The 27,990-nt window shown below is 48.0% G+C and overlaps 1 protein-coding gene across 6 annotated transcripts in view; it reads right to left on the bottom strand.

Annotated features, from left to right (window-relative positions):
* The window catches only part of KSR2 (kinase suppressor of ras 2), a 437,805-nt gene that overhangs the window by 172,864 nt on the left and 236,951 nt on the right, over positions 1 to 27,990 (bottom strand). For all 6 annotated transcript variants that reach the window (XM_086348000.1, XM_086347998.1, XM_086348001.1 and 3 more), the window contains exon 5: positions 12,480 to 12,664. In XM_086348000.1, the coding sequence (XP_086204126.1) occupies positions 12,480 to 12,664 (185 nt within the window). The remainder of the gene's footprint in view (positions 1 to 12,479; positions 12,665 to 27,990) is intronic.

Below are 27,990 nucleotides of genomic sequence, written 5' to 3'. Positions count from 1 at the left end.
GTGGGGTGCCGTTGCCTTCTCCATGTAACCACTGAGTTCCTTCTTATTTCATGACTGACTGAAGGGGAAAAGATTCCTGACGCCCTCTGACAGTGGGAATCTCAAGTAAACAGAAAGGGAAGCGGAACTCATCAAATAGGTTCACGCTCTTTTTCTGATTTACCAATCATTCATATTTCCCCTGGCTCCTCAATGAGGAGAGAAACAAGTGAGAGACTGAATCACAGGTACTCAACCCACAGACAGTTTTGTAGGAGCAGTTGTTGCTCTTGTCTGCTCAGCATCCCTATTCTGGATGTTTCATCACCCTGGTGTCCCCTGGAGATCTATCCCCTTAACTGCAATCCAGTTGGTTCAAGGGGTTGATGCGCTGAGATCTATAAGGATGGAAATCTGGGCCAGCCAAAGGCTACAATGAAGGGAAAGCCTACCTGAGAATGAAACCCATAAAAAGGAAAGCATAATGTGAGATGAGAGACAAAAAGAACATGATCTGATGACACTGGCTTCTGGACCCATCCATCCCTGAAGACCTTGTCTAGGCTTTTTTCCCCCCCAGTACCTACACCAGCAATTTCCCTTTTATCTTCTGAAGCCAGTATGTGGAAGGTCTCTGCATCAGAAAAAGCCCTGATGAATGCAGTCTTGGAGGCATCTAAGTCAGGTACTCTTCTTTCACCAGCAACCCCCACTCTCTTTCATTAAAAAAAAAAAAAACCCACTTTTTTGTCCAGATTCTATGGCATTTCAAAAGGAAGTGAAACTGGGTAAGTAAGGACTGTTTCCTCTGTCTAGATGCCTGGGTCTCCCAAACCATGTATCTGCTCTTGGGATTAAGTTCACATATGAGCAGAGGCTATACTGGCCCTGGTGCAAATCTTGATTTCATAGTCTGTCTCTCCACTCACTGTCACTGGAAACTGAATCCCATGCTGCATGGAAGGGGTTGTGAACGGCAATCACCCCAACGTGGACGAACTGGGTGGTGGGTATGGCAGCCCTGACACAGGAAATGGGTCCTGGATTAAAGCCCTGGCTTCTCGTGAGGACCAACTGTGAAGTGGCCTCATTAAGTAAGGTGGGTGCAGAAGCCTCACCAAAAACCACACTGTTTTGGTTCTTCCTGTAATTCCAAATCCATCACAGAAAACAACTGCAACTCGTGGAGCATATGTGTATGTCTGTGTGTGTGTCTGTGTGTGTATATGTATGTAATGTATATAACATATATATGAGTGTTCTATATAACATGTACACATATTAGTAACATTATATATATAATAATTGCTGATATTTATTGCCTGCTCACCATGTGCTTGACCCTGTGCTAGCCATTTACAGGCATTCTCTCATGTAATCTTAAAACCACCCTATGAGGGAAGCCCAAATGTTCTCCTAACTTTGCAGATGAGAAACAGCAGCTCAGAGACCTCACTCGCCCAAGGTCTCCTTGCCAGTAGGGGGCAGAGCTGGGAGGTGAAAACAGGTCTTGTTTAGCTTCCAAGTCTGAGCCCAAGTTAGCCCACCCCCTGTTTTATAAATAAAGCTTTATTGGGACACAGCCCTACCCCTTTGGTTACATAAGGCTATATTCATGCTACTATTGAAGAGTTAGTAGTTGAGACTGTTGACTTGCAAAGCTGGAAATATTTGCTCTCTGGTCACAGAAAAAATTGCTGAGCCCTGGCCTAAATACTCTGTCTCCTGGGGTTTCCAGAAAATGCTGAGGCCAAATGCAGCATGGAAGGCTTGGGGAAACAGAAAATAATGACTCTGGCTGGAAGCAGGCTGAGCCATGCCAATTAGCATCTAAGGACCTAAGACCCCAGTTCTGTCATGATGGGATCAGCAGTGGGGTTCACCCAGAAGAGGCAGGCCAGCCCCTGCCCCAGACAGGACCCTTCTGCCATCTACCCCTACGATTTGTAATGAATCCCCAAGAGACAGGCACTTTGGGGTTTTTTTCTTGCGGGGGGGGGTTAGTTGTCCCTCTCTCCAGCCCCCAAGCCACCAAATCCAGATCACCTCTATCAAGGAACGCAGCACAGAGTGGCTGGAAGAGTCAGGCTGGGAAGGTGGGTAACTGGAGACAGCAGGGTGAGGACAGAAAGACAGAGGAGAAGAGAGAGAGGGGACGTCAGCAAGGGGTAGGGCGTGGAGGGGGACTGAAAGTGTGAAGGTGACACCACGGGAGAAAGGGGAGGGTGCAATGTTCCCAGGGGAAACCAACAGAAAAAGAGGCTGACCAATCCAGAGAGACAGACAGGATAGAGAAAGAGAGGGAGGAGAGAAAACAGAGAAGGGAGGAGTTGGGGGCAGCACCGTGTCCATCACGCCTGCCTGGTGATGCCCTGACTTTTAGCCGAGGGGAGAATCGCTTAACAGGGGTCTCGGACAGAGCAGCATGGAGCACAGTGAGACACTTGCCACTCATATCCCAGCTGAGAAGAAAGTGCCTGGAATGAAACACAGGTGCCCAGATCCTGCCTGGATGCTGGTGGGGTGGGGCATTCGAGCAAGGGTGTGCACCCATGACCAGTAAGACGGTGCGCCCAGGCCAGCAGGGGTGGGGCGGGGACAGGTCCACCTGAGGCCCAGGAGGCAACGGGCGACTCTCCCCATTGAGAAGGAGTGTGTACATGGTCAGTTACTAGGTCGTGTCTGACTCTTCATGACCCCATGGACTGTGGCCTGCCAGGCTCCTCTGCCCACGGGATTTTTCAGACAAGAATACCGGGGTGGGTGGCCATTTCCTCTCCCAGGGGATCTTCCTGACCCAGGGACTGAAACCATGTCTCCTGCATCTCCTGCACTGGAGGGCAGACTCAACCGCTGAACCACCGGGGAAGCCCCACTCAAAAGGAGTAACAGACAAAATGTCTGGGAGGAAGATGAGAGTTATCAGAGCTACATCCTAGAACAGGACAGCCTGGGTCATGTGAGTGATGGAAAAGGTCATCAGGAGGGGAGTGGGGGGGCACAGTCCTGGGGATGAGAAGAGTGGACTCTATGTCCGTGAAAAGAAAACCTTCTGTTGTTAGAATTAGCAAAGGACATGTCATTTAAGGCAGGTATGGGCACAAGGACCAGAAAAGCCCACAAGGACTAAGTCGCTCAGTATCACACTTTACTCATCTGGCATTCAATCAGTAGTGATGGTTCCATTCAGGTGTGGTGTGGGTGACGGGGGTGGTTTGGACCGATGTCCAGCAGAAACCAGGGAGGATCAAAGCTGACTGAAACCCAAACCCTACATGATAGTATTGACGACCACAGAAAAACAGGTCTAAGCAACAGGCACAGTGCTCAGCTTCCTTTTATTTCAAATCCTAATAACTAGTCCATGAGCAAGACCTATTAGGCCCATACTGAGGATGGGGAAACTGAGGCTCAGAGATGTTAGGCAATAAGTGGCAGAGATGAGATTCAAACCCAGGTTTGTCCAACTCTCCATCCCATGCCTGGCTAATACCAAGATGCTATGGCTTCAAATTGTGAGTGGAGCTGAGTCTCCACCCGGAACCATGGGTTAACCTTCCCTGACAGGCTGTGTGCTTCCTGGAGACCCCACCACAGGAGTGTCAGAGGGATAGAAAAGAAATTCCTTGCCAGGGATCACTGAGAAATACAGCCCAAGGGAGACCCTCAGAAATAGGAAAGAGCTTTCTGTACAGTAGTGGGGACAAGTCCCCACTAACTTGGATCATGAACTAATTTGGCCAGAAAGGTGCTCCTCAAAGCTTTTGAGGACAGGGACCATTGTTGCTCATTTCTACTCTAATGGGCACTGGTTGTCAGCTTCCCCAGCATTCATGTTCCCTTTTTAGGCAAAAAAGATTCCGTTTCTAAGCCCCAAAGTAAAAATCACAGCTCAGGATTAAACGAGTAAGTTTCCACCCCATTCCCCTGACTCCACTGATTGGTTCAGAGGTGAGCACATGGTCATGCTGGTTGACTCAGTGAATCTCAGACTTAAACAATCTCACTCCTTTACTATGGACCAGAAGAGGGAAGGGACTGGAACTTCTGAGGCCATATAGTCACCACATGAAAGCCTAAAAGTGAAGCCACCCTGGAGAGGAGCAGAGCTGAGAGATACAGAGTCCTGACATGAACTGAGCCCCTAGATCGAGCCATGCCTGAAGCTCACACAACCCCTGGACTTTTCACTTACATGTGCCAATAAATCACTTTCACAGTTAAAAAAAAAAAAAGCTCAAGTTTGTTTACTGTCACTTGTAACAAAGCCATACGTCCATACAACCACTATCATGAAGCAATAAAGACCTGCTTATTTTCTGATTAACAAAACAGTTTTTGGCAGAATTTTGCTTGGACACCTGCTTCTCTGGTCAGGAAAAACATCCATAAAATACAAAGACTGCATTGAAGTCTAGCAACTTCAGTTCCTGCCTCAGTGATGCCAAAACCATCCAGCTCAGCAGCTCTGAAGAGCAACAAGCAGAATCTTTTCTACTTTGCCTTCAAGCTCCTGGGTAGCTATAGACTCACAATGTTGGCCCCAAAGTGCATGCTCAAAAATGGTACTGTCTGTTCAAAAATATTTATTTGTGCAGGAGGGGCTGTTGGTGGGACAAAGGCACAATCAGACACAGAAACAGGATGTCCGTGCCGACAATGTGTACCTGACTGGGGATCAGGACTCACTCCAAGAGGCACAAATGACTCCCCCACCCAGTTCCAAGTGCCAACCACTTACCAACCAATTTTTGCTGCCACAGTTCCTGGTGAGAGCAATCATAACAAAAGGTCTAAGGCTGTCCACACTGCATGCTGAGCCCAAACTGTTTGTGCTAAGGCAGGAATTACAAAATATATGGGCACATCAGAGAAGGAGTTGATAAAAACCCAATAGTGGCCTCACATAAAATGTACATATTCACATGCGCGCGCACACACACACACACACACACACACACACACACACCCCACACATCATTAGCCCTTCATACATACAAAATACATTGCCTTTTAATCAAAGGCACTGTTCCCTTCCTCTGTGGCACTTTCAGCACAAACCTTTATGAAGCCTCAGTTTTCCATCCATCTTGGTGTAACAGAGAGAACCATTAGCTGGGCATCAGGAGACCTGGGTTCAAACCCAGCTCCGTAACCCTGGGCAAGTCCTTTCCGCTCTCTGGTCTCATTTTCTACATCTGTAAAAACGAGGGCTTAGACTTGGTTATTTTTGAGGTACATATCTGTTCTGACCTCCATGATTCTAGAACAGAGGTTAAAAACTGGGAAGCCCAAGACCAAGTAGGACCCACAAGCCTGTGGGACTATTTAAACTGGTTCACACACGGTTGAAAGATTTTTCACTGGGTGCTTAGATTTTAAAATTTGGAGCTTTCTCATCAACATCATGGTCTCAGACTGTTTTTTTTTTTTTTTAAAAAAGCTAAAGGTCTGGAAGCCCTGGCCCACAGAGAATAGGGCTGCACTGGAAAGTTATGACCAACCTAGATAGCATATTCAAAAGCAGAGACATTACTTTGCCAACAAAAGTCCGTCTAGTCAAGACTGTGGTTTTTCCAGTGGTCATGTATGGATGTGAGAGTTGGACTGTGAAGAATGCTGAGCGCCGAAGAATTGATGCTTTTGAACTGTGGTGTTGGAGAAGACTCTTGAGAGTCCCTTGGACTGCAAGGAGATCCAACCAGTCCATTCTGAAGGAGATCAGCCCTGGGATTTCTTTGGAAGGAATGATGCTAAAGCTGAAACTCCAGTACTTTGGCCACCTCATGCGAAGAGTTGACTCATTGGAAAAGACTCTGATGCTAGGAGGGATTGGGGGCAGGAGGAGAAGGGGACGACAGAGGATGAGATGGCTGGATGGCATCACTGACTCGATGGACGTGAGTCTGAGTGAACTCAGGGAGTTGGTGATGGACAGGGAGGCCTGGCGTGCTGCGATTCATGGGGTCGCAAAGAGTCGGACACGACTGAGCGACTGAACTGAACTGAACTGAACTGAAGTAAAACACAGCACCACTTGAGTAGAAGTCCCACCAAAGCTGCACAGCCCAAGTCTAACCACAAGGAAACGTGAGACAAACCTAAACTGAGGGACATTCTGTTATGTGGCTGGTCCCTACTCTTCAAAAATGTCAAAGTCAAAATGACGAGGGCTAAAGAACTGTCCAAGGTCAACAAAACAGCTGAATGTAGTATGTGACCTCAGATTGGATCCTGCACCAGAAAAAAAAATACTATAAAGGATGCTATTGAGACAAATTGCTGAAATTGGAAGATGGTCAGATGAAAGTCTTGATTCAATATCAAGTTTACTAAATCTGGTGTGGTTATGTAAGAGAATATGCAACCTAGTCTCGAATGGTCCACAGAAAGGAGAGAAAGAGAGAGAGGGAGGGAGAGAGATGGAAAGAGAAACTGAGGTTGGGGGGGGGGGTGGGGGATTGGAGAGAAGAAGCAAATGTAAAGAAATGATAAAAACTAATGACTCTGAGCTAAGGGGGTACAGGAAACCTTTGTATTGTTTTTGCAACTTTTCTGTAAGCTTGAAACTATTTCCCATAAAAGAGAGAGAGATATAATCGGGTGATTCTCAAATGTTCAAGTGCAGAATACCCTAAAGGGCTGGTGAAAATACAGAAGTCTGGACCCTCCCCAGGGGTACTGATTCAGTGGGTCTGGAAGGAGAAGAGTAAGAATTTGCATTTCTCACAAGCTTTGGGATGGTGCTGGTCTGAGACATGCTTTGAGAACAACAAAGCGGTTATAACCTAGCTTAAATTGTGTGAGTCCAGCAGCAGCAGCAGACACGGAAAGCATTTTTTAAAAGCAGGACTGGGAGAGGGATGATGAGAGGGACAGAAGTCCTCATTATGAATCTTTCTGTACCATTTCACTTGCTCCCAGGTACACACATCTGAGAGCCTATAAAGCACCTACAGCAGCACCTGCCTGGCAAGCGGCAGGCAGATGGTCAGTAAGTGTTAGCAACCCGCTGGGATCTCAGTTTCTAAAATACCACGAAGATGCCAGGTGGCATGGGACATGGGCGCTTCCTGGGTCTCTTGGGTACGGGTGTGGGGAGCAGGACTTCCGCTGGCTCACTCTAGGGGAGAAAAGTCCTTTGGGTCACTCGTATGGGATATCATGTCTTCCCCTTGGATATGCCACCACTGAGCCAGGTCAGACTCAAATTTCTCAAAATTTCTCCCGATTCTGAGATGAGAACGTGGTTCAGGCAGTCAAATTTTGTCAAAGCACACGCTCCTCTTCCCCCTCTTCCAGGGGGTGGCGGTAATGAACCTTGGCCTCAAGCCTCATTAAACCCCATTATATAATGCACCCCCATCCCGAGTCTCTTTATAACCCTTCCAGTGGCTGGTTTCTTGGGAGTCCGCAGCTCGGCTTCATCAGTCTTTATTGCTACCTTCGGCTGCCTCCCTAACAAACTGGGCTTCTGACTCATCCTGCCAAGGTACACAAGGCCAGGCCCTCAGCTGAGGGTCAGCTGCCTGTTGCTGTGTCTCTGGAACAAAGAACAGGAGCTTCTTGGAAAAGAGATGAGAGGGCACAGTGAGACGGGGCAAGGCCAGGGCATGCTGTCCTTCAAACACCTGGTGAAGGACTATTTCATAAGACCGGGGTCTCATATCCAACTGCAGCTGGTGTTCAGGACCAAGATGGGGATGTCCAGGTATCATCAGTCACTTGTTCATTCTGGCAGCTGCTGCCCTGAAGTACCCACCCACCCAGCCAGAGAGCTAATAAACACCCCCAAAACTGCAGGTGGCAAAAGAAGTCCCCATCACCCCTCATCTTCTACCAAAGATGTTCAGGATGACATCTTTTGGGTGCGTTCTGCAGCTGCCTGCCCCCTGCCCACAGGGATGGCCACTGCCTGGGACGTTGGATCCCCTGAATATAAACACTGGAGTCCGGAGGGGTAACAGTCTGCTAGCCAGCATGGGTGCTGATTGTTGAGCAAGCACTGTGCTCTGGTGGAACAAGAGGCATCCTTGGAGCAAGACTGGCCCCCATCACACAGTCTCCCAACGAGGCAAGGGTGCCACAGAGAAACTTTGAACAAGGTAAGCTCCCTACTTGCTGAACAAAGAAGTTTCAGTGGAAAAGGTGTTGCCATTTCACATGCCAGTGTTGCAGATTTGGCAGATTCTGAATGAGAGCAAACTCCATCCCATTCCTGGCCTGTGACCTTGGGGCGATGACTTAAATCTCAGCCCCAGCTTCTTCATCTGTAAAATGGGCATCATAATAGGAAGCCTGGTGCGCTGTAGTCCATGGTCCCAAAGAGTCAGACATGACTGAGCGACTGAATTGAACTGAACTGAAGAGTACCTACCCAATGGAGGACTATGAAGCTTAAACAAAACAACACAAATAAATTGCTTTGCCTGAATTGATGAAGCTTGGGACATTGTCAACACACAATAAATGCCGACTGCTATTATTATCGGCATTTTCCTCATTGTTACAAGCTATTCCATCACCTAATGTACAGCAAGAGCTCCCCAAGTGACCCTTCATTGAGACTTAATGCTTTAAGTTCTGGCCCCCATGCTAGGAAATTCACACGATTTCCTCATTTTACCCTCACTACCATCTTTGCTGGGTAGAACTAGACCCACGGGGCTCAGTGATGTGCCCAATGATACGTCAGCCACCACTTGGTTGCTATAATCCCCAAATCACTTCCACCATCCGGTATCGAATGGTGATGAATAGTTACTGTTCCCATGTAGGCAGCAATTTTTTTTTTTCATTCTGAAGAAGCTCCTTTATAGGGATCATACAGGCTACCTGAACTGAGTCAGCTGGGGGTCAGAGATGCCCTCCAAGGTGGCACAGACACACAGCTTATTGGTCCAAAAATGGTCCATGGGTGGAAGGCATCCAATGAGACAATACAGGGCAATGTGGCATGCATGAACGCAGCATGGAGTAAATAAATACAGCAAGGATGGAGAGGTAAGTGATGGTTCTCTCCTCTGAGAAGCAGGTTCACTCCTGGGTCAGCATCCTCCATGCTGAGCAGTAGAGTCTGATATCTGGTGTTTTGTCCATGGCTAATCTTAGAGATGGATTCCTCAGGAGCCAAGACTCCTTCTACTCTCCTCCCTTCCCCTGCCTGTCATCCCCAGACCAGGGAAGCAGGGCCAGCCCCAAGGAGGTTAAGTCCTTCTTGCAGCTCATTCGAGGTGGCTAGGCACCCCGGGTCCAAGGCCCGGCCACTCTGCAGCCAGAATCTTCCTAATGCTGACTCCCGGCATTACCATCGGGGATAACAGGACATAGGATCTCCGCCCTTCACAGCGCAGCCACAGCCAGAGCTGACAGTGACAAACGGGAGGACGGACTCAGCCTGGCAGGGACACTGCCTCAGAGGTTTCCTCAGCCGGATCAGGGGAGGAAGGCTGGCACTGGGGCCCAGAGGCCGGAAGTTCTCCTCTAGAACTCAGAGTGGCGTGAGAACAGGACTGTCGGTAGTATGGGGGAGCCGGTGCCCGCAGCTGTGTGCTCCCCATAGCCCTGACCCAGAGACTCCCAAACTGGCATTCTGAGTGAGTCAAAATATCTGCCTAGAAAAGCCGCTCTGCATACTCCCTGGGTTAGCCTTAGAGTTCCTGAGCTCCGGAATGGACTTGCATGGAGTCTTTTATTGCACAGTTGGGGAAACTGAGACCCAGAGAGAGAAAGGAAGACGGGATGCAGGTTAGAGTTTGCGTTTGAATTCAATACCTATAATGTGGTCAAGATCACTCGCCTTTCAGAGCCTCAGTTTCCTGATCTGTAACATGGGAATAATGACATCCGCCCCCAAAGAGTGCAATGCATCTGAACTGTGACAATGCCACTGACATGCCCAGCGAGGACAAAGGTCACAGGGTCACTGGTGACAACACCAAGATCCAGTGGAGAGCTTCTCATTTCCTGATCTGGAGCCTCCTCCACCAGGCTGCCTCTGCTTCTGCTATTTGTTAGGATCACTGAAAATACGACTGGTCCATGGGAGTCCAGCTAATACTTGGGTTACACACTTGCTCTCTCCCTGAGACTCAAATGCTAGCTTTCTCCTTCCTGGGAGATCAGGGAGGGGCCTCTCTGCATACAAGGACCAGGACTGTCCTGAGAGAAAATTGTGCTTCTAGGGCCTCATAGTATCGGGAGCTGATTTTAATTCAGGATGACTCTGCTCCTGCCCACGGGCAGGCAGGGAAGCGTCTCCTCCAGATGGAGATGAGGGCAGGCATGAAAATGGGAAACTACGGTGAATCCTTGCAAAACTCTGGGGCAGAAGCAAGGGTCTGAACGTGCAAGTCTGACGGCTGTTGGTTTTTTTTTTTTTTAAGGTAAGATCAAGATATTTCTCCTCTGGCTGGAATTAAAGTCCAGGGGTATGGTCAAACCCTTTGAGGCAGCCATGCTGACATTCTCTCATATGATGGCGATGCCTGAAGACAGATGGCTGCCAGAGGCAGTGCACAGCATCACGCCAAGGTAAATTCCAGGCACTCTTGGGGCCAAAAGGGAGTTGGGTTGGGGGTGCTGGGGTGACCTGAAAGGCATTTAGCTACAGCCTCAAAATTAATCATGGAGCCAGAGGATGGAAATGACTCTAGGAGAAGGAGACAACAAACATCAGAATAGCAACTGCCATTATGAGGTGCTTACTGTGTGCCAAGCACTGTGCAGGCAATTTGACAAATATGAGCTCATCCAGTCCTCACAAACATCTGTGACGTGAAGCTATTGTTTTCCCATTTCACAGATTATGGAAACTGAGGCTCAGAGAGGCTCTTAACTTGCTGGAGGTCAGCACACTGCTCAGAAATAACAGAGCTGGGGCTGGAACCCAGGCAGCCCCCTCCAGAGCCATGGCGCCCTGCCCCAGTCGGCTGCCAATACTCACCGCAAATGTCATCACCCCTTTCCCTTGACCAGGCTCACCTCAGGCCCACCCACCATCATGGAGAGTCTCTAATCCCTCTGACAGTGATTTCTCTTGACAAATTGATAAACTGGCTTTCTGGCGTCTACGTGTGTCGTGGGCACTATTTTAGTTTGCTTGATTCAGGGCCTGTAGCCTTGGGCACCGAGATAAGCCAGGCTCCGGAGCCTCTCCTGATGTCCACACAAGTCTCTTCTGGCACCAGACCCTCCACTGAGTCCTGCAGTGGACGCAGGAGACACATGTGTGGACTGTAAACTGAGTTCACCGTTCTGCTCGGGCCATCCAGCCGGGGTAAGGCAGAGCTTCTCAACCTGACAATCCTGACTCCAGACATTTGTGTTGGACATTCCATCTGCAGTTTTCCAGGGAGAGAACTAACAGATTGCATCCAATCCTTAACAGGTCCATGGGCTCCCTAAAAAGAGTTTTAAAAACCTTTATGTAAAGATAAAGAACAGAATCCCACATTTAGAGAAAGATGTCCTGCTGGGTATCTGAGGAACTTGGTTACAAAATCAGGCATGATGGTTAAACTGGTATACTCTGGAGTTAGAAGGAATCAGATTCAAATCCTGACTCAACTACATAGCTGTGTGACTTTAGGCAATTCTTTGATGTCTCTGGGCCTCAATTTCCTCATCTATACAATGGGAATAATCCATGTGTACCACTGATTGTTGCAAGAACTAAATGACATCACACGTGTCTGATTAGCACATACTAGTTACTCAGTGAGCATCATTTATCACTTATCAGAGTAGCAACACGTGGACACAGTCTGGCTGTATTAAGGGCAAGGGGTTATTTCTCCACATTCTAGCACCCCCTCCTCTTCCCAAGTTCCCAAGCAATAAAGTTATTGTCTTGGCTGGAGGACTGGTTGAGCTTTTTTCAGGGGCTCCCCTCTGACCACATCTGCGCCTGCTCAGCAAAACGGGCCTCTGGGCAGAAAAGATTAAACGCCTTCTGAGACTTCATCCTTGATCACCAGAAAGTTCCATTTCTGCCCCTAGGAATAACCACTTTGCCGCAAAACTCATGACAGCAGAATGTAAGCCACCCCGGGCCCCGCTCAGCCCAGTGTGAACGAAAATCCATCATGGAGATGTAAAGGTTACACGCATCCACCGGTGTGGGGGAGAAAATTACAAAATTAAATCAGAGACACCTTAGCCCACGGTGTCCAGGGAGAATCCTGTGACTGGGCAGCTGAGAAGCACAGGAAAGAAAGGGCTGCTGTTTCCTGTAACGTCCTGCAAGCTTGCTTCTCGCTGTCATGCCTACACACCCGCAGGCACACGGGCCTAGTGACACTTAGCAGCACACGGCCCAGGGTCGCCCTATTCCACCCCCTTTCTTCCGAAACCATCCGCAGGGGCGTTGCGTGGCGCAGCGGGTGGTGCCTGGCGGAGCGCGGATGAGGCGTATTTTCACGGAAGGAAAAGCAGAGGGCGCGCCCCGGGAGCGGAGAGCAGCAGGTGCAGCCACCCGGGTACGGGTGCAGAGGACTTACTTGCGGAGAAATTGGCCTCGGAGTGGACGGGAGGGGTGGAGGGCAGGAAGGGCGCATGTCCCACGAAGAAGGAGCGGAGGGAGCGCTCGGACAGCAGCGGGGAGCGCTGCTGGGAGGGGATGTTCTCACAGCTGCCCACGCTGCTGTGGATCTTGAGGTTCAAGGGCTTGCTTTTCTTCTTGGCTCTGAAAAGGAGACAGAAAGAGAAGAGGGGAATGTATCCCTACGCACACACAAAGACAGCCGGAGGCCCTATCTCCTTACCATAGCACTCGGCACCGACCCCCCCTCCCCCCCCCATCTCCACCTGGCCTTGCCACCCTCTTCCGCTTTCCCTCCCGAGGCTCCCCGCACTATATTCTGTGCTGTTCCTCACCTCCAGTCCATGGCTTACACTGTTCCCATCGTCTGAAAGACCCACTCCTTCTTTGCCTGGTTGACCCCGACATGTCGTTTATAACTCTGGCTCTCATGTCCTCTCCTCCAAGAAGCCTTCCCTGGCACCGGTAGTGCATCCCAGCCAGGGTCGAGTGTTCTTCCTCCAGGAAGCCTTCCCTGATACTCCCCATTTCCTCCTAGTTTCGGTTGGTGCTCCTCCTCCACCCTTGTAAAGTATTCTCTATGTATCTCTGTGTCTGCACTTCCCTATTTTTTCCAGACTTATTCCTGTAGGCTTCCCAGGTGGCACGGTGCTAAAGAGTCTGCTTGCCAATGTAAGAGACACAGGTTCAATCCCTGGGTGGGGAATATTCCCTGGATTAGGAAATGGCAACCATTCCAGCTTTCTTGCCTGGGAAATCCCATGAACAGAGGAGCCTGGTGGGCTACAGTTCATGGGGTCACAAAGAGTTGGATACAACTAAGCTTGCCCGTGCATACACATGCACACACACACACACTCTCTCCCACGTGGACTGCGGATCTTTGAGGGCAATGATTTTGTACTGTTTTCGTTTTTCTGTCTTTGGCAACCATCACAGAGCCTGACACACAGTCGGTGCTCATGAAATGCTTGTTAAATGATTGCTCTGGATGGACACTTAGCAGACGGCGTTTGAATTCTCCTGACTGTGGGCTCTTTGGAGGGTGGGACCCCGTCATTACTGTTGTTGGAACTCTTAGCCCCTAGCTCAGCCCCAGCTGAATAGAAGGTCCCTCTTGGGCTGGTTTCGAAATGTTTCTGCCCTTCCCCAGGAGCTCATGTGATCAGCTGAAGAGAGTTTGGTTTAAAACTACACCCAAAATTACCCTCACTTCTCTCCCCCTCACCTCCCCCCACCCCAGTGCCCTGTTCAGGTGTGGCAAGGAGTTGGGCGCCCCCCTGTGGTCAAAGCAAACCCCCTTGCAGATTTTCACAGCTCTGGACAGAGGGCGGGAGAGTGTTAATTTTAAGAGTGGAGGCCTCCCACACGGGCAGCCTAGAAGTCACCCTCTCCAGGAGGTCTGCTGCTCCTCAGCTTTAAGGAGTTCCAGCAGTGCCTGCCGAGTCGCCCCCTTGCAGCACCTGCGCTGGCAGCCTTGCTTATTATCTCTCCAGGGGTCAGCAGCAAGGCCTCTTGTTAGAATGGCAGGCGGCGTTGGCTGGCTCACCACCCCCCGCCCCCCGTGAGAGGGATAGGGCGCGGCATTTCATTCCACATGAGCGTCCAGCTGTGAAGGTTCAAAAAGGCGTCTGCACAGAGGGAGTAGGAGTCAAATTCACACAGGCTTTGGGGTCGGGGGGAGGACTGGAGCTCAGGTCCTGATTGTAACCTCAGGAAAGAGATCCCACCTTTCTGTGCCTCAGTTTCCTCTCCTGGACCATGGGGGTAAATAATAGCACCTATCTAAGAAGGAAATCGTGATACGAATACTTCTATGAGATCACATGCATGACACGGGACGCAGCACAGAATGAGGGTTCAGGTTCAGTTCAGTTCAGTTCAGTCACTCAGTCGTGTCCGATTCTTTGCAACCCCATGAATTGCAGCACACCAGGCCTCCCTGTCCATCACCAACTCCCGGAGTTCACTCAGACTCACGTCCATCGAGTCCATGATGCCATCCAGCCATTTCATCCTCTGTCGTTCCCTTCTCCTCCTGCCCCCAATCCCTCCCAGCATCGGAGTCCTTTCCAATGAGTCAACCCTTCGCATGAGGTGGCCAAAGTTGGAGTTTCAGCTTTAGCATCATTCCTTCCAAAGAAATCCCAGGGCTGATCTCCTTCAGAATGGACTGGTTGGATCTCCTTGCAGTCCAAGGGACTCTCAAGAGTCTTCTCCAACACCACAGTTCAAAAGCATCAATTCTTCGGCGCTCAGCATTCTTCACAGTCCAACTCTCACATCCATACATGACCACTGGAAAAACCATAGCCTTGACTAGACGGACTTTTGTTGGCAAAGTAATGTCTCTGCTTTTGAATACTCTCTCTAGGTTGGTCATAACTTTCCTTCCAAGGAGTAAGCGTCTTTTAATTTCATGGCTGCAGTCACCATCTGCAGTGATTTTGGAGCCCAAAAAAATAAAGTCTGACACTGTTTCCACTGTTTCCCCATCTATTTCCCATGAAGTGATGCCATGATCTTCGTTTTCTGAATATTGAGCTTTAAGCCAGCTTTTTCACTCTCCTCTTTCACTTTCATCAAGAGGCTTTTTAGTTCCTCTTCACTTTCTGCCATAAGGTTGGTGTCATCTGCATATACCTGCTATTAATGCACCTATGACCAGGTTAAGCTGGATGTCCATGCAGACACAAAGCAGGCGCCCCACAGTGGCAGAGCCAGGTCCACAGACTCCCATCCAAGTCCATGTGCCCCAACTCAGGCTGGGAACCAACATCCGCCACCTCGTGAGAATTCTAAAGGACTGTGGCCCAGATCTGATCTGTGAGTCAGGAGGACTGTTTATTAACATCTTCCCAGTTACTTCTCAACTATGGGCTCCTATAGGACGGAGATGCACCTTATTTCTTTTGCCAGCCTCGGCCACCTCTGCCTGGGTCTGGCAGACAGCTCTGCACTCAGAAGGCTCATGATGAATGTCCATTTGCCAACCTGCCTCTTAGAGCTTTCATCACAAAGGTTGCCAGGGGAAGTCGCAAACTGATGGTTGGGCTTTGTACCATTTCCTCTCCCTAAAGTCTGCTGGATCTTGAGTTAAGCTGAGCTGCCGGCTCACAGCCCCTCAGTTGCGTCAGGGGTGGGGTTATGTCCCCTTGAACTCGAAAGCCTTCAATGGCCAAATCCCTCAGCATCTCATTAACGGGGTCTGGAGCATCTGGCCCTGTCGACTGGGAGGAAATGACAGGGCTGGGGACAGACAAGTTCCTCTCGGCAGGCATGGCAGGAGGACAGGCGAAAACGCGCGTTCTCACACACCATCCTGGGTGGTAGGGGGCTAATCCAGGAGCCATTTCCCCAAACAGGAAAAATGCCCGCTGGTCTAACCCGGGGCTTTGTGAGTTGCTCCTCCTTCTCAAATTGGGCCATTTAAATCTTTTGCAGTCGGCCTCATCTAATTAGCCAAAGGGTGACCTCCAGGAAAGACCCTTTTCAAACAGCAAAGAATAACACCAGTTCGTAGACGAGAAGGGGTGAAAGTTGGGGTGGCTGTACTTAGGGACCCTGGACGCAGCTGCTCAGAGGAAGGGGAGGATTTGGAAAAGCCTAAGGCTGGGAGAGTGTTTATTGAGAATCCACTCTGTTCCTTGGCCACAGGCAACAACCCTCATTTCTGGCTTAAGCATGCCTGGAGCAGGGCAAGAATCAACAGGGGCCTTGGCAAAAGCAGAGGCACCAATGAGTCAAACAGCATAAGTTGCATTTCCCCGGGTGTGGAGGAACAGGCAATACTTTCAGATGAGACACAGAATCATGTTTGTATTTTAATAGTTAAAATTTGAAATATTGATTTTGTACACCAAATCTATAATTTCATGCAGTTAATTTCCAGTATACAGCCTTATGTAAAATATAATAAAAAGAATTAAAAGAAGAAGAGGAAGGGAAAGAAGAAAAAGGAAAATAAAGAGAAAAAGAGGAAGAAGCAGATGAGGAAGAAGAAAGGAGATGGAGAAAGAGACATTGGTTAAAAAAAAAAAAATGTCAAGTAAATTTTCGTACAGGTCTCACCAGAGTGGCTAATGGAGCTGACAGCACCAAATGTCAATACAGAGCAACCAGAATTCCCATAAAATCCTGGTGAGACTGTGAATTGGTACAACCATCTAGGAAAACAATTTGACAGTATCTACTGAAACTGAACAAATACTCTGATCCAATCATTTCACCCCAGGGTATTATGTCCTTAACCAAAATGACTGCCCGTGTCCACAGAATGACCCATGTAAGAATGTTCATGCCAACATTGTTCATATGGGCAAACACTGGGAACACTCTCAATGTCCATCAATAATAGAATGGATAAATATATCATAGTATACTCAAATATTTGACTGTAACTGCATGACAATGAAAAAGAGGAAACCACTGCTATACTACAATATGGCTGAGTCTCAAAGATACAGTGCTGGGCCAAAAAAGCCAGCCACAGAAGAGCATATGCTGTCTGAGTCCCTCATGATTCCATTTACATCAAGCCCAAGAACCGGCAAGACTGATCCATAGTGAGAGAGGCCAGAAGAGTGATTTTTGGGGGGGGAGGTTATTGACTAGAAATGGAACCAGTAATCCTTCTCGGTGCTGGATGTGTCCTCTGTATTGATTGGGTGGTACTGATAAATAAAATTCGTCAAACTGTCCACAAAAATAGTGCATTTTACTTCTGAGTGGAAGTTATGCCTTACAAAAAAGTCTTTTAGACAACAGTAAAAAAGACAACCCAATTAAAAAGTGAAAGATTAAAAGATTTGAGCTGACATTTCTCCAAAGAAGGTACACAAATGACTGACAAGCACGTGAAAAGATGTCCAGCATTATTTAGTCATTGCTGCTGCTGCTGCTGCTAAGTCACTTCAGTCGGGTCCGACTCTGTGCGACCCCATAGACAGCAGCCCACCAGGCCCTGCCGTCCCTGGGATTCTCCAGGCAAGAACACTGGAGTGGGTTGCCATTTCCTTCTCCAATGCATGAAAGTGAAAAGTGAAAGTGAAGTTGCTCAGTCATGTCTGACTCTTTGTGACCCCATGCACTGCAGCCCACCAGGCTCCTCCGTCCATGGGATTTTCCAGGCAAGAGTACTGGAGTGGGGTGCCATTAGGGAAATGCAAATCAAAGCCACCATGAGATGCCACTTCACACCCACTAAGATGGCCATAATCAAGAAATCATAAAACAGTGAGTGTTGGTGAGGATGTGGAGAAACTGGAACCTGTGTGCACTGCCGGTGGGAATGTAAAATGGAGCGGCCACTGTGGAAGACAGTTTGACGATTCCTCAACAAGTAAACATAGAATTACTGACCCAGCGATTCTATTCCTAGATATGTTCCCAACAGAATTGAAAACAGGTGTTCAAACAAAAACTGTGCGCAATGTTTATAGCAGCATCATTCACAGTGGTCAAAAGGTGGAAACAACTCAAATGTCCATCGACAGGTGAATGGATAAACCAATTGTGGTCTATCCAGACAATGGACTATTACTCAGTATTATGAAATACTGAGTCATGCTACAATGTAGATGAACCTCAAAAACTTGAACTAAGTGAAAAAAACACATGCAAAGGCCACACACATATGATGATTCCATTTATATGAAATATTCAGAATAGGAAAGCCTATAGAGACAGAAAGCAAATTAGTGGTCGCCTGGGACTGAGGTCAGAAGGGTAAATGGGAAATGACTGTTCAATGGGTCTGGGGTTTCCATTTGAGCTGATGGGAAATTCTAGAACTGGATAGTGGTGATAGTTGCACAAGATTGAGAATACACTTAATGCCATTGAATTGTACACTTTAAAATGGTGTATTTTGTAGGATGGATAAACAACAAGGTCCTACTCTATAGCACAGGGAACTGTACTCAATATCCTATGGTTTTCTGTGGATAAAGACAGCAGACAACACGGTAATGTGCTTCCCAAGGCCTGGAAGTCAAGTAGCCTGGTTGGAGGTCTTGCTCCCCTCGTGTTAGCTTTGTGGTCATGGGCTCGTTGCTTCCTTGTTCTGAGCCTTTCTGCTGAGGGATATCATCCAAGTGTGCAAATTACCACAGGAGATTAGAGGGATCTGAAAGGTGTGAGGCCTGGCACCATCCTCTTGGTATGGATCTGTATTGTTTCCCGTCAGTTTCCTACTTCATGAAGGCATGTGACCTCAACTCTGTTTTCCTTGTTTCCTCTTACTGCCAGTGAGCACTACCTCAGCTTCCCTGTGCCTTCACTCTCCTAGGACCCTCTCTCATCTACTCCCTGCACACCCTTAAAGGCTGAACTCAAGGATGAGCAGCTCTGATCCCTCCAGAACCATCTGACGCTGGGTTGCCATCAACAACCCAGCATGTGCATCTCTGTCGTGCCTGAGTACTCACTGCATTCCAGACACCAGCCCTACATAGGCTGTAATTCTTGCGGTCCTCCCCACTGCCTTGTGGGGAAGGTGCTACAGTCATTCCCATTTTACAGATGGGGAAACTGAAGCTCAAAGAGATGATTTGGCACTTGGTTGCAAATTCAGCACAGGTTGCCCAAGCACACTCTAAGTGTAAGGCACTGCGTTGGACACCACGGGCCATAAAAAAGGAAATGTGAGCCCAGTTTGTCCTCAGCAGCCCCACCTTGCATACCACTTCCACACCAGGGTAGACCTGGCCAGAAAGCAGGAGTCTGTCCCACACCTGCTTTGTGGCTGTGGGTACCCCACCAAAGCAGAGCAGGAATCTCAAACTCAGGTGTAACCCGCCAGAAATCATCTTTCACTGGAAGTAGGTCATCCCAGCAGCTACCTCCTACCCTGGCTGGGTGTGCAAAATGTAAGAAACCCTGAGTTATGCCTGGGGCATTGTTCTCCTCTTGTTCTCTGGGAGGCTACCTGCTGGTTTGAGCTGGGTAGATCCAGCCAGATTCTTCTAGTCCTGGGGCTGACAAACTCTGGACCAACTCTGGACCAAATGCACCTCCTAGGCGGTTCTTGTAAATAACGTTTTATCAGCCATGCCCATTCATAACACACTGTCTGTGAATTCTTTAGCTTGACAACGGGGGAGTTAAGTTGCAGCACACACTGTATGGCCCACAAAGCGGAAAGAAACTATTTCCTTTCTTGCCCTTTACCGAAAAAGTTTTCCAGTCCCTGTTCTAGGCTCCCTGCCCAAAGATGTTAATCATGAAAAAATCCTAAAAAGAACCAGAGCCAGCTTGGGATTTATTTTCCCTCAAGTGACAGCATCTCTTGACCTTCTGCAGCTAAATAATAAACACTCTGCCTTCTTATTCCCTTCTCTCCTTGTAGCTCAGCCACGGTGGCCTGACTCATCCAGGGTCAGGCATTGGCCACACCCGACTGGATGCCTAAACCTATGCCATCCTATACAGTAACCACAGCCACAAGTGGCTATGAAGCTTTAAAAATTCAGTAAGATAAAATTTACAATTCTGTTCATCGGTCTCAAGTTGCCACAATTCAAATGCCCCGAAGTCACCTGCAGCTAGTGGCTGCTATTTTGGACACAGCACTTCCAGCATCACTGAAACTTCTTTTGGACTTTGCTGCTCTAAGGCACCCTGTTCCCGGCCAGACAGGGTGAGGTGATCACTGTTCTGCTATTAGAGCATCTTCATCATCCCACCCCCTCTCTTCTCTCTGATTTTCCCCCTCCCTCTCCTATAGTAAAATTAACTTTGCTTCGCAAAAGGCTGGAGACAGCAGAGATATGTATCATAGGGGGCTGATCCATTAAATGGTATGAAATGGTAACTCCATTTGATGGAGCTGTGTAGGTGTTTAAAAGAATCTGGATAGTGAGAATACCACTTATTACAAAGTGAAGGAAGGAAGAGGAAAAAACAGTGTATATAGTATGACCTCATTTGTGTCGTTAAAAGATATATTAGTGAAAAACATGAATCCAATAAATATTCTTTTTTAAAGTTTTTTTTTAATTTAAATTTATTTATTTTAATTGGAGGCCAATTACTTTACAATATTGTATTGGTTTTGCCATACATCAACATGAATCCGCCACGGGTATACACGTGTTCCCCATCCTGAACCCCCCTCCCAATAAATATTCTTAGGACAAGGAGGTGCTAGACTCCAACAATTAAGGAGGCAGACGCAAGAGCCATGGTTTCCCTGGGCTGGTATCCTGGTGGGGGATACAGACAAATACATGAAATGATAAGGAAATACTGGTTAATAATAAGAGCTACAGGGAGAACGAAAATCAGGTGATGTAGTGGCTCTGTGGCGGGGTCTCTCTGGGGACACGGCCTTTAGGCCGAGACTTGCATGTCAAGGAAAGCCAGACTTGCAGAGATCTGAAGGGAGAGGAGACCAGGCCATGAGGAAAGATCAAGGCCAGGGCAGGTCAACTCACAGCAAGAGAGGAGAAAAGAGGCAGGGGGCCACTCAAAGGAGATTGTGAAAGTGATGGGAACCTGTTGGAGAGGTTTAAGAAGGAAGATGATGAAATCTGATTCTGTTCTTAGATCGCTCTCCCTGGTGTGTAGAAAGCTGACTGGATGGAAGCAAGAATGGGATGAGGGAATCTGAACTGGAGGCTGCAGAAGGCACCCAGGCAAAAGATGAGCACGCCGTGGACCAAGGTCTGGGTCATGGAGAAAGAGGGAGAGGAGGCATTTGGGACTCAGCTCTCCCAGGACGTGCTGGCCAATTCAATCGAGGAGGGAAACAGGAAGAGACACAAGATGTGTGCTAAGCTGGTGTGTCATATGGACCCCCAGTCTTAGGTAGACACGCTCATGTCTAAAGCTACACAAGAAGCAATTGGCAAATTGGGATTTCCAGAGTACGTACTTTATTACTTTTAGACTTTTCTTTGCCATTTGAGCTTAGCAACAGGAGTATTCTTTTATAATAATAATAATAATAAATCTTTAAATGCATACCATATTATTTGCTTGAATTTCTCCTCTTTTTTTATTAAAATGAAAAAAATTTCTAGAAAACAAGAGGTATGGGCATGGAATAATGTGCTCCATTGTTACTTAATATTTCAATGATGTTTCATTATTATTTCAAGTTTTATATTGAAGATCAAACTTGAGGTGAATTTTGTTTCCCAGATGACTGGTACCAGTTAGTAACTGGTATCTCAGATTTAGTTAACAGATATTAAAATGTGGTTGTTTATATATTTTTAGAAATTTAGCATATATGTTTAATTATATAATATTATGTTTGTATATATTAATTATATACAATATTACATAAAATTTATGGATGTATATATTTATACACGTTTGTACTTTTATATTTATATGATATACAAGTAAACATATACATATATTTTTATATATTATATATGCATGCATGCATGAGTGCTAAATCCTGCTCTACAGCTTAAATGAGACTGTGCGTGTCGTGTCCGACTCTGCATGACCTTATAGACTGTAGCCTGCCAAGCTCCTCTGTCCATGGGGATTTCTTCAGGTAAGATTACTGGAGTGGGTTGCCATGACCTCCACCAGGGAATCTTCCCAACCCAGAGATCAAACCAGTGTCTCTTAAGTCTCCTGCATCGGCAGGCATGTTCTTTACCACTAGTACCACCTGGGAAGTCCATTTTATATATGATATATAATTAAATATATGTAAACTTTTATATCAGAGAAGGCAATGGCACCCCACTCCAGTACTCTTGCCTGGAGAATCCCATGAACGGGGGAGCCTGGAAGGCTGCAGTCCATGGGGTTGCTGAGGGTTGGACATGACTGAGCGACTTCACTTTCACTTTTCACTTTCATGCACTGGAGAAGGAAATGGCAACCCACTCCAGTATTCTTGCCTGGAGAATCCCAGGGACAGGGGAGCCTGGTGGGCTGCCGTCTATGGGGTCGCACAGAGTCGGACACAACTGAAGTGACTTAGTAGTAGTAATAGTAGTAGTCAACTTTTATATAGTACATAATATATAACTAAACAAATATATTACATATAAATATGTCATATGTGAATGTATATATAAATATGCACTTGAAAATCTTAAGAATAGATATACTGTATTTTTTTAAACTTCACTCAGTAACAGATCAGCTCTCAATATCCAATAGATTTCTACCTATTGATTGACTTGATTTAGAGAAGAGCAAACAGTCCTCATACACACATTCTCCTCTCATCCACTAAGATACACTTCAGATCCAAGGTGAGTTGTTGTTTAGTTGCTAAGTCATGTCTGACTCTTTGTGACCCCATGGACTGTGGCCCTCCAGGCCCCTCTATCCATGGGATTTCCCAAGCACAAATAGTAAAGGAGACAAAAAAAATGATCAGGAGAGGATAGGAAAGATGTTCCGTGCAGAGGTTGACAACTTCCTGTAAACAGCCAGAAAGTAAGCATCTTTGGCTTTGCAAGCCCTAAGCTCTCGGTCACAGCTACTCAGCTCTGCCCTTGTGGCACAAGCTCAGTCAGTCCCGGGTGACAAGTGATGAACGGGCAGGGTGTATTCCAATAAAATACCCACAAAAGGAGGCTCTGGGCTGGATATGAGCTGCAACTTACCAACCCCATCCTAGTAGGGTCTGGACTCACCTGAAAGCGGGAAAACTCCTCTGGTTTGTTTCACCCTGACTCCCACTTCCCATCACCTGGCTCATCCCATGAGCTTGCCACCCCTGCCTGCTGGACTTTGTTTGGTGTCTTTCCTTTCCTCATCCTGACCCTGCCTGTCCAGGGTAGGCTGGGTCTTGTCATAGCACCTGGACAGGCTTTCAAGTTCCAGCCCCGTTCTGGAATACACATCTGTTTTTCTAATTCTTTGAAGAACATAGACCTCTCCCATCCACTTGGAAGCACCAGGAGGGCAGGGCTCATGTGTGACTTGTTCTGTGTGGATCCCTAGGGCCCAGTATGGAGTCTGACACATAATAAGAGCTCAATTAATGAAATGAATGTCTGAAGGTCCAAGTGTGCCCACTGTACCACAGCCTGAATGCTCGGGGACTCCTCCTGGCAGTGAGTGAGATGAGGGACCCTCCAGTGCACCCACTTTGCCTCGATGCCACAGGTGGGGGGTGCCAAGCTGGCACCCACCCTATACATTTATTTCTGGTAGGACACATTTTCTATATGGAGTGGCTGTGGGGCTGGTTAACCTGCAGGACAGGTAGGTGCCCATAATCAGCTACCTGGGGAGGCGGGTGGGGTTTGAATTCCAGTATTCCTGGGACTGCTAATGTCAGCATTAAGACTGGCCTGGCTGAGAGGTAAGGGGTCAGATGCTGTGTTCTGGACACATTATCTCATTGGAGTAGGAACAATCATGACCGCCGTTTTGCAGTGAAGGTAACTCGGTTTCTCCACACTTAACATACCCAGGTCACAGCTCAATAAAGGCTAGGAGCATGATCACAGATTTCACTGACTTCAAAGCCAATTCCTAATCGCTTTATCAATCACACCATAAGAGCTGACCACACATATTCCCATCTTACAGCAGTGCCTGTGCAGTTCTAGAGTTGTCTAGGTTGTTGATATGGGGGTTGGCTGGGGACAACCAATCTTACACTTGCAAGTCATGCATCTTGCAGTTTAGACCAGTTCTTGACCTGGACATGGACAACGGTGCTTCTGCCTTGTGGGATGAGCCGGAGGCCCTTCTCCAGCTCCCTCTCCAGCCTCCCCCACCCCATCTGAGCTCACCCAGACAGCCACCCTCAATTCTGCCTTCCAGGCCTGATCTGTGCCGGCATCCAGGCCCGCTGATTTTCCTGCATCTCTGTGATTAGGAACTAATCTTATATTTTTGTTCCCCAACCCATAAATCAGTTACAGACCAAATATTTACACAGACCGTCATTTCCGAATGAACCAAGGCTCATGACAGCCCTCATTATTAGAAAGGATGACTGATTTTGGACAGAGATTTCACGGGCATGTGGCTGGATGTTTTCCTTTAGGTTTCCCTCCCCCTCCCCTGGCCTGAAGAAAAGACAATTTCCAAGATGAATTGGTACAGAGGTCTGCTCTTGCTGTCTCCCTGGGGACAGTAGGATGTGGACAGGCTTTCATCAGCCCCATAAGTGACAGCCAGTATTGGCTTCTTCCCGCTTCTCTTGGCCTCCTCCCGGGCAGAGAATCATTTAACTAAACATCCCCTAAAATCAGAAACCCTAAAGGAGACTGTGGTGCTGGAGAAAACTTTTGAGAGTCCCTTGGAGAGCAAGGCGATCAAACCAATCAATTCTAAAAGAAATCAACCTTGAATAATTCACTGGGAGGATTGACGCTGAAGCTGAAGCTCTAATACTTTGGTAACCTGAAGAGCTGACTCATTGGAAAAGACCCTGATGCTGGGAAAAACTGAAGGCAAGAGGAGAAGGGGGCGACAGAGGATGAGACGGTTGGAATGGCATCACTGACTCAATGGACATGAGTTTGAGCAAACTCTGGGAGATAGTGAAGGACAGGGAAGCCTCACGTGCTGTAGTTCCTGGGGTTGCAAAGAGCTGGACGTGACTGAGCAACTGAACAACAACAAAAGGAGACAGAGAGAGAAGAGGCCGGGAAGAGGGAACTCAGCAGCATCACTACCACCATTAGGGACACCCACCCTACAGGGGATGGTGTGGCCTGTCCAGGGTGACCCTGAGGGGGTCATGTGCTGTGCTGATAATATCTCTGGGTATGGAAGCAGGAGGCTGAACTGCTGACCTGGCTCTGTCATTACTTAGCAGGTCACTGCGGCCTTGGAGGCTGGTTTCCCTTCCTGTCAAAGCAGGGATCTGCCAAGTTGTCTCTGTCCCTTCCCAGTCCAGGTATCTTGGCTCTCATGGTGACAGGCACCATCCATTAAGCCCTTATGATGAGCCTGGTCTTGTGCTAAGCACTTTATAGGTATTTGGTCGTTTTAATCTTTAAAATGGGGATGGTCATCTCCAGGTGAAGAAACAGAGGATCAGAGAGACTGAGCCACTCTCCCAAGGTCATACTGCATGTGAGGAACAGAAGCCAGGACTTGAAGTTGGTTCTGTCTGACCTCGGTGCTCTTGGTCCTAAAATACATCACAGCCTCCCTGAGACCTGAATTTGCTTGGGGCACAGAAGCAAGCTGTCACGTGCATTCTCAATGCCCCTTTAACCCCCAGTGAAAGCACTGACTGAGGGTCAGCATCCTAAGCAAAGGCAGAATTGACAGCTATCTGCCAGGTGGTGGGCCAGCGGAGAGCCTTCTCTCTGCAAAGCTAGAGGTTGGCAGGAAATGTTTCTTCAAGGAAACCATGATTTTTGTGTGTGTGCCACCTATAAAGCTCTTCAAAGAAGCTTCCTTTACCCTGGGAAAAATTAATTGGGAGTGAATCTTTACACACAAGCCTAAAAAGCACGTATTTCAATCTGGTGGTTCTCCGAGAGCCACATGAAAGGCATCCATCAGAGCTGGCGAGACAGACAGCAGCCTCTGACACCCCTGAGGGTTTGGGCAGGATTCAGACAGCACCAGGGCCGGCTGGGCACTCGGGCCAGCCACTTAACCCCAGCGGGTGTTCAGCCACTCCACTCGTAAAATGAGGGCTTAGAGCAGATCATCCTTAAAAGCTCATCCATCCTCACTATGATCCTCCATCCTCACAGTCTTTCCTCCAGACTTACACCGTGACCTTCGGCAGGTCAGAAACCACAAGGCTTCAAGCCTTCTTATTTATATTGTGGGATAACCTCTCCAGACCCCTTGTCTACCCCTCGCTTCTCTGGGGGCAAATGAGTCAGCATGAGCGTGGTGAAACCTCGGCGCTATGATCCCAGCAGTGGGGAATTTCCGATAAGTCAGGACTGTCCTATGGCGACTCCAAGAAGAAGGTCTGAAACCCTTTTTCCATGTGAGTTTGAACACTGTTGCCTGAAATCAGTGTTTTGTTTTGCCTTTCAAACCAAGGCCTTCCACCTGGTTTCAACTTATGCATCCAACAGTGACTTGTTATGATACAAAATGCATTCATTGGGGATCAAATAATACAGAGGGCGGGCCCACCAGGGATTGTAACTTAATGCACTTGCCCATGTATTTCTCTCTGCTCAGCACATCTCAGGTATTTAAAATTCTTAGCCAATGGCCTGTCTGGCTGCTTTGCAGTGGAATTTGATTGTGACCACCCACCCACCCCCACTGTTTGGGGGAATTCTCTCTCCTCTATGCACAACCTTGTTGGAGGCGTCCACCAGGGAACAGACGTTGCCTACCCCAAGTCACTAGGTGCCAAATCAGACCCATCAGAATCTCACCAGGGAATGTGAATCTTGAGTGGTGTGACACAATGGAAAAAAACACTTTGAAGCTCAGGTGATCTATGGCAGCTCCCCCAAACCCTTTCAAGTCATTCCTGCTACTGAGAACCTCTGGGACGCCCTGGATCCTGCTCCTTTCCAAGCTTTCCAGTAGATCCTGAGAGTTATCCCGGAATCTTCCAAGTAGGTCCATTCTCTGTGTAAGCCGGCTAGAACTGGCTTCCGTCATTTGCAACCCAACACCCCTAGTGCACCCTTGAGGGAGCCAATGAAAGCTGAGTTTCTTTTTCAAGAATGTCTATGGTTCCCTTTTTCATTGTGTTGGGCAGTATATGCTCAGCTCCAGAATTTCTCAAATCCTTTGGGGTGGGGCCCAGACATCTGCATTTTAACGGGCTTTCCAAAACCACTTCCACACTCCCAAGAACTGCTGCCCTGTCTGCCAATTCAACACCAATGGTCTATACTGTTACCAGCAGGTGTGGCACAGTCTGACACTCTGAAATGAAGGACCACTCACCTTGCCAGCATCTGCTCAGGTTCTCCAAGGACCAGACCTCAAGGTCTGAGAGTTTAGGCCAGACCAGGGCAAAGGTATGCCAGAAGAGACAAAAACTACCACCGAAACACACTCCCCAAGACAGCCGTGGGGACACAGCTGCAGAAGCCACACTGCCCATCTCTGGTGCAAGCTTGAAAGCTAAGGGTTCACCACCCTCCCCATCAGAAAAGTCCACAATATGTATGTCAAACTGGAGGTATCACAGAGAGAGCCTGAGTTAGTGGGTCCCCACTAGAGTACAAACAGAGACTAAAGCAGAGGGCTTCCCTGGTGGCTCAGCTGGTAAAGAATCTGGCTGCAATGCGGGAGACCTGGGTTTGGTCCCTGGGTTGGGAAGATCCCCTGGAGAAGGGAAAGGCTACCCACTCCAGTATTGTGGCCTGGAGAATTCCATGGACTGGATAGTCCATGGTGTCACAAAGAGTCGGACACAACTAAGCGACTTTCACTTCACTTCACTTTAATAAAATACAGTACATCCACACTTTAGACTACTATGCAGTCATGAAAAAGGATAAGGTAGTTCTATAGCTAGGATCAACCAACTTTTTCTATAAAGGGCTAGGTAGCAAATTCTACAGACTTTGCAGGCCAGGGGGTATCCA

The sequence above is a fragment of the Bos grunniens genome, chromosome 17 (assembly GCF_055505025.1).
Source record: "Bos grunniens cultivar Pamir isolate PY7600 chromosome 17, Bosgru_T2T1.0, whole genome shotgun sequence".
Taxonomy (NCBI): Eukaryota; Metazoa; Chordata; class Mammalia; order Artiodactyla; family Bovidae; genus Bos; species Bos grunniens.
The sequence above is the reverse complement of the archived record's forward strand: the minus strand, read 5'-3'. Positions and strand labels throughout refer to the sequence as shown.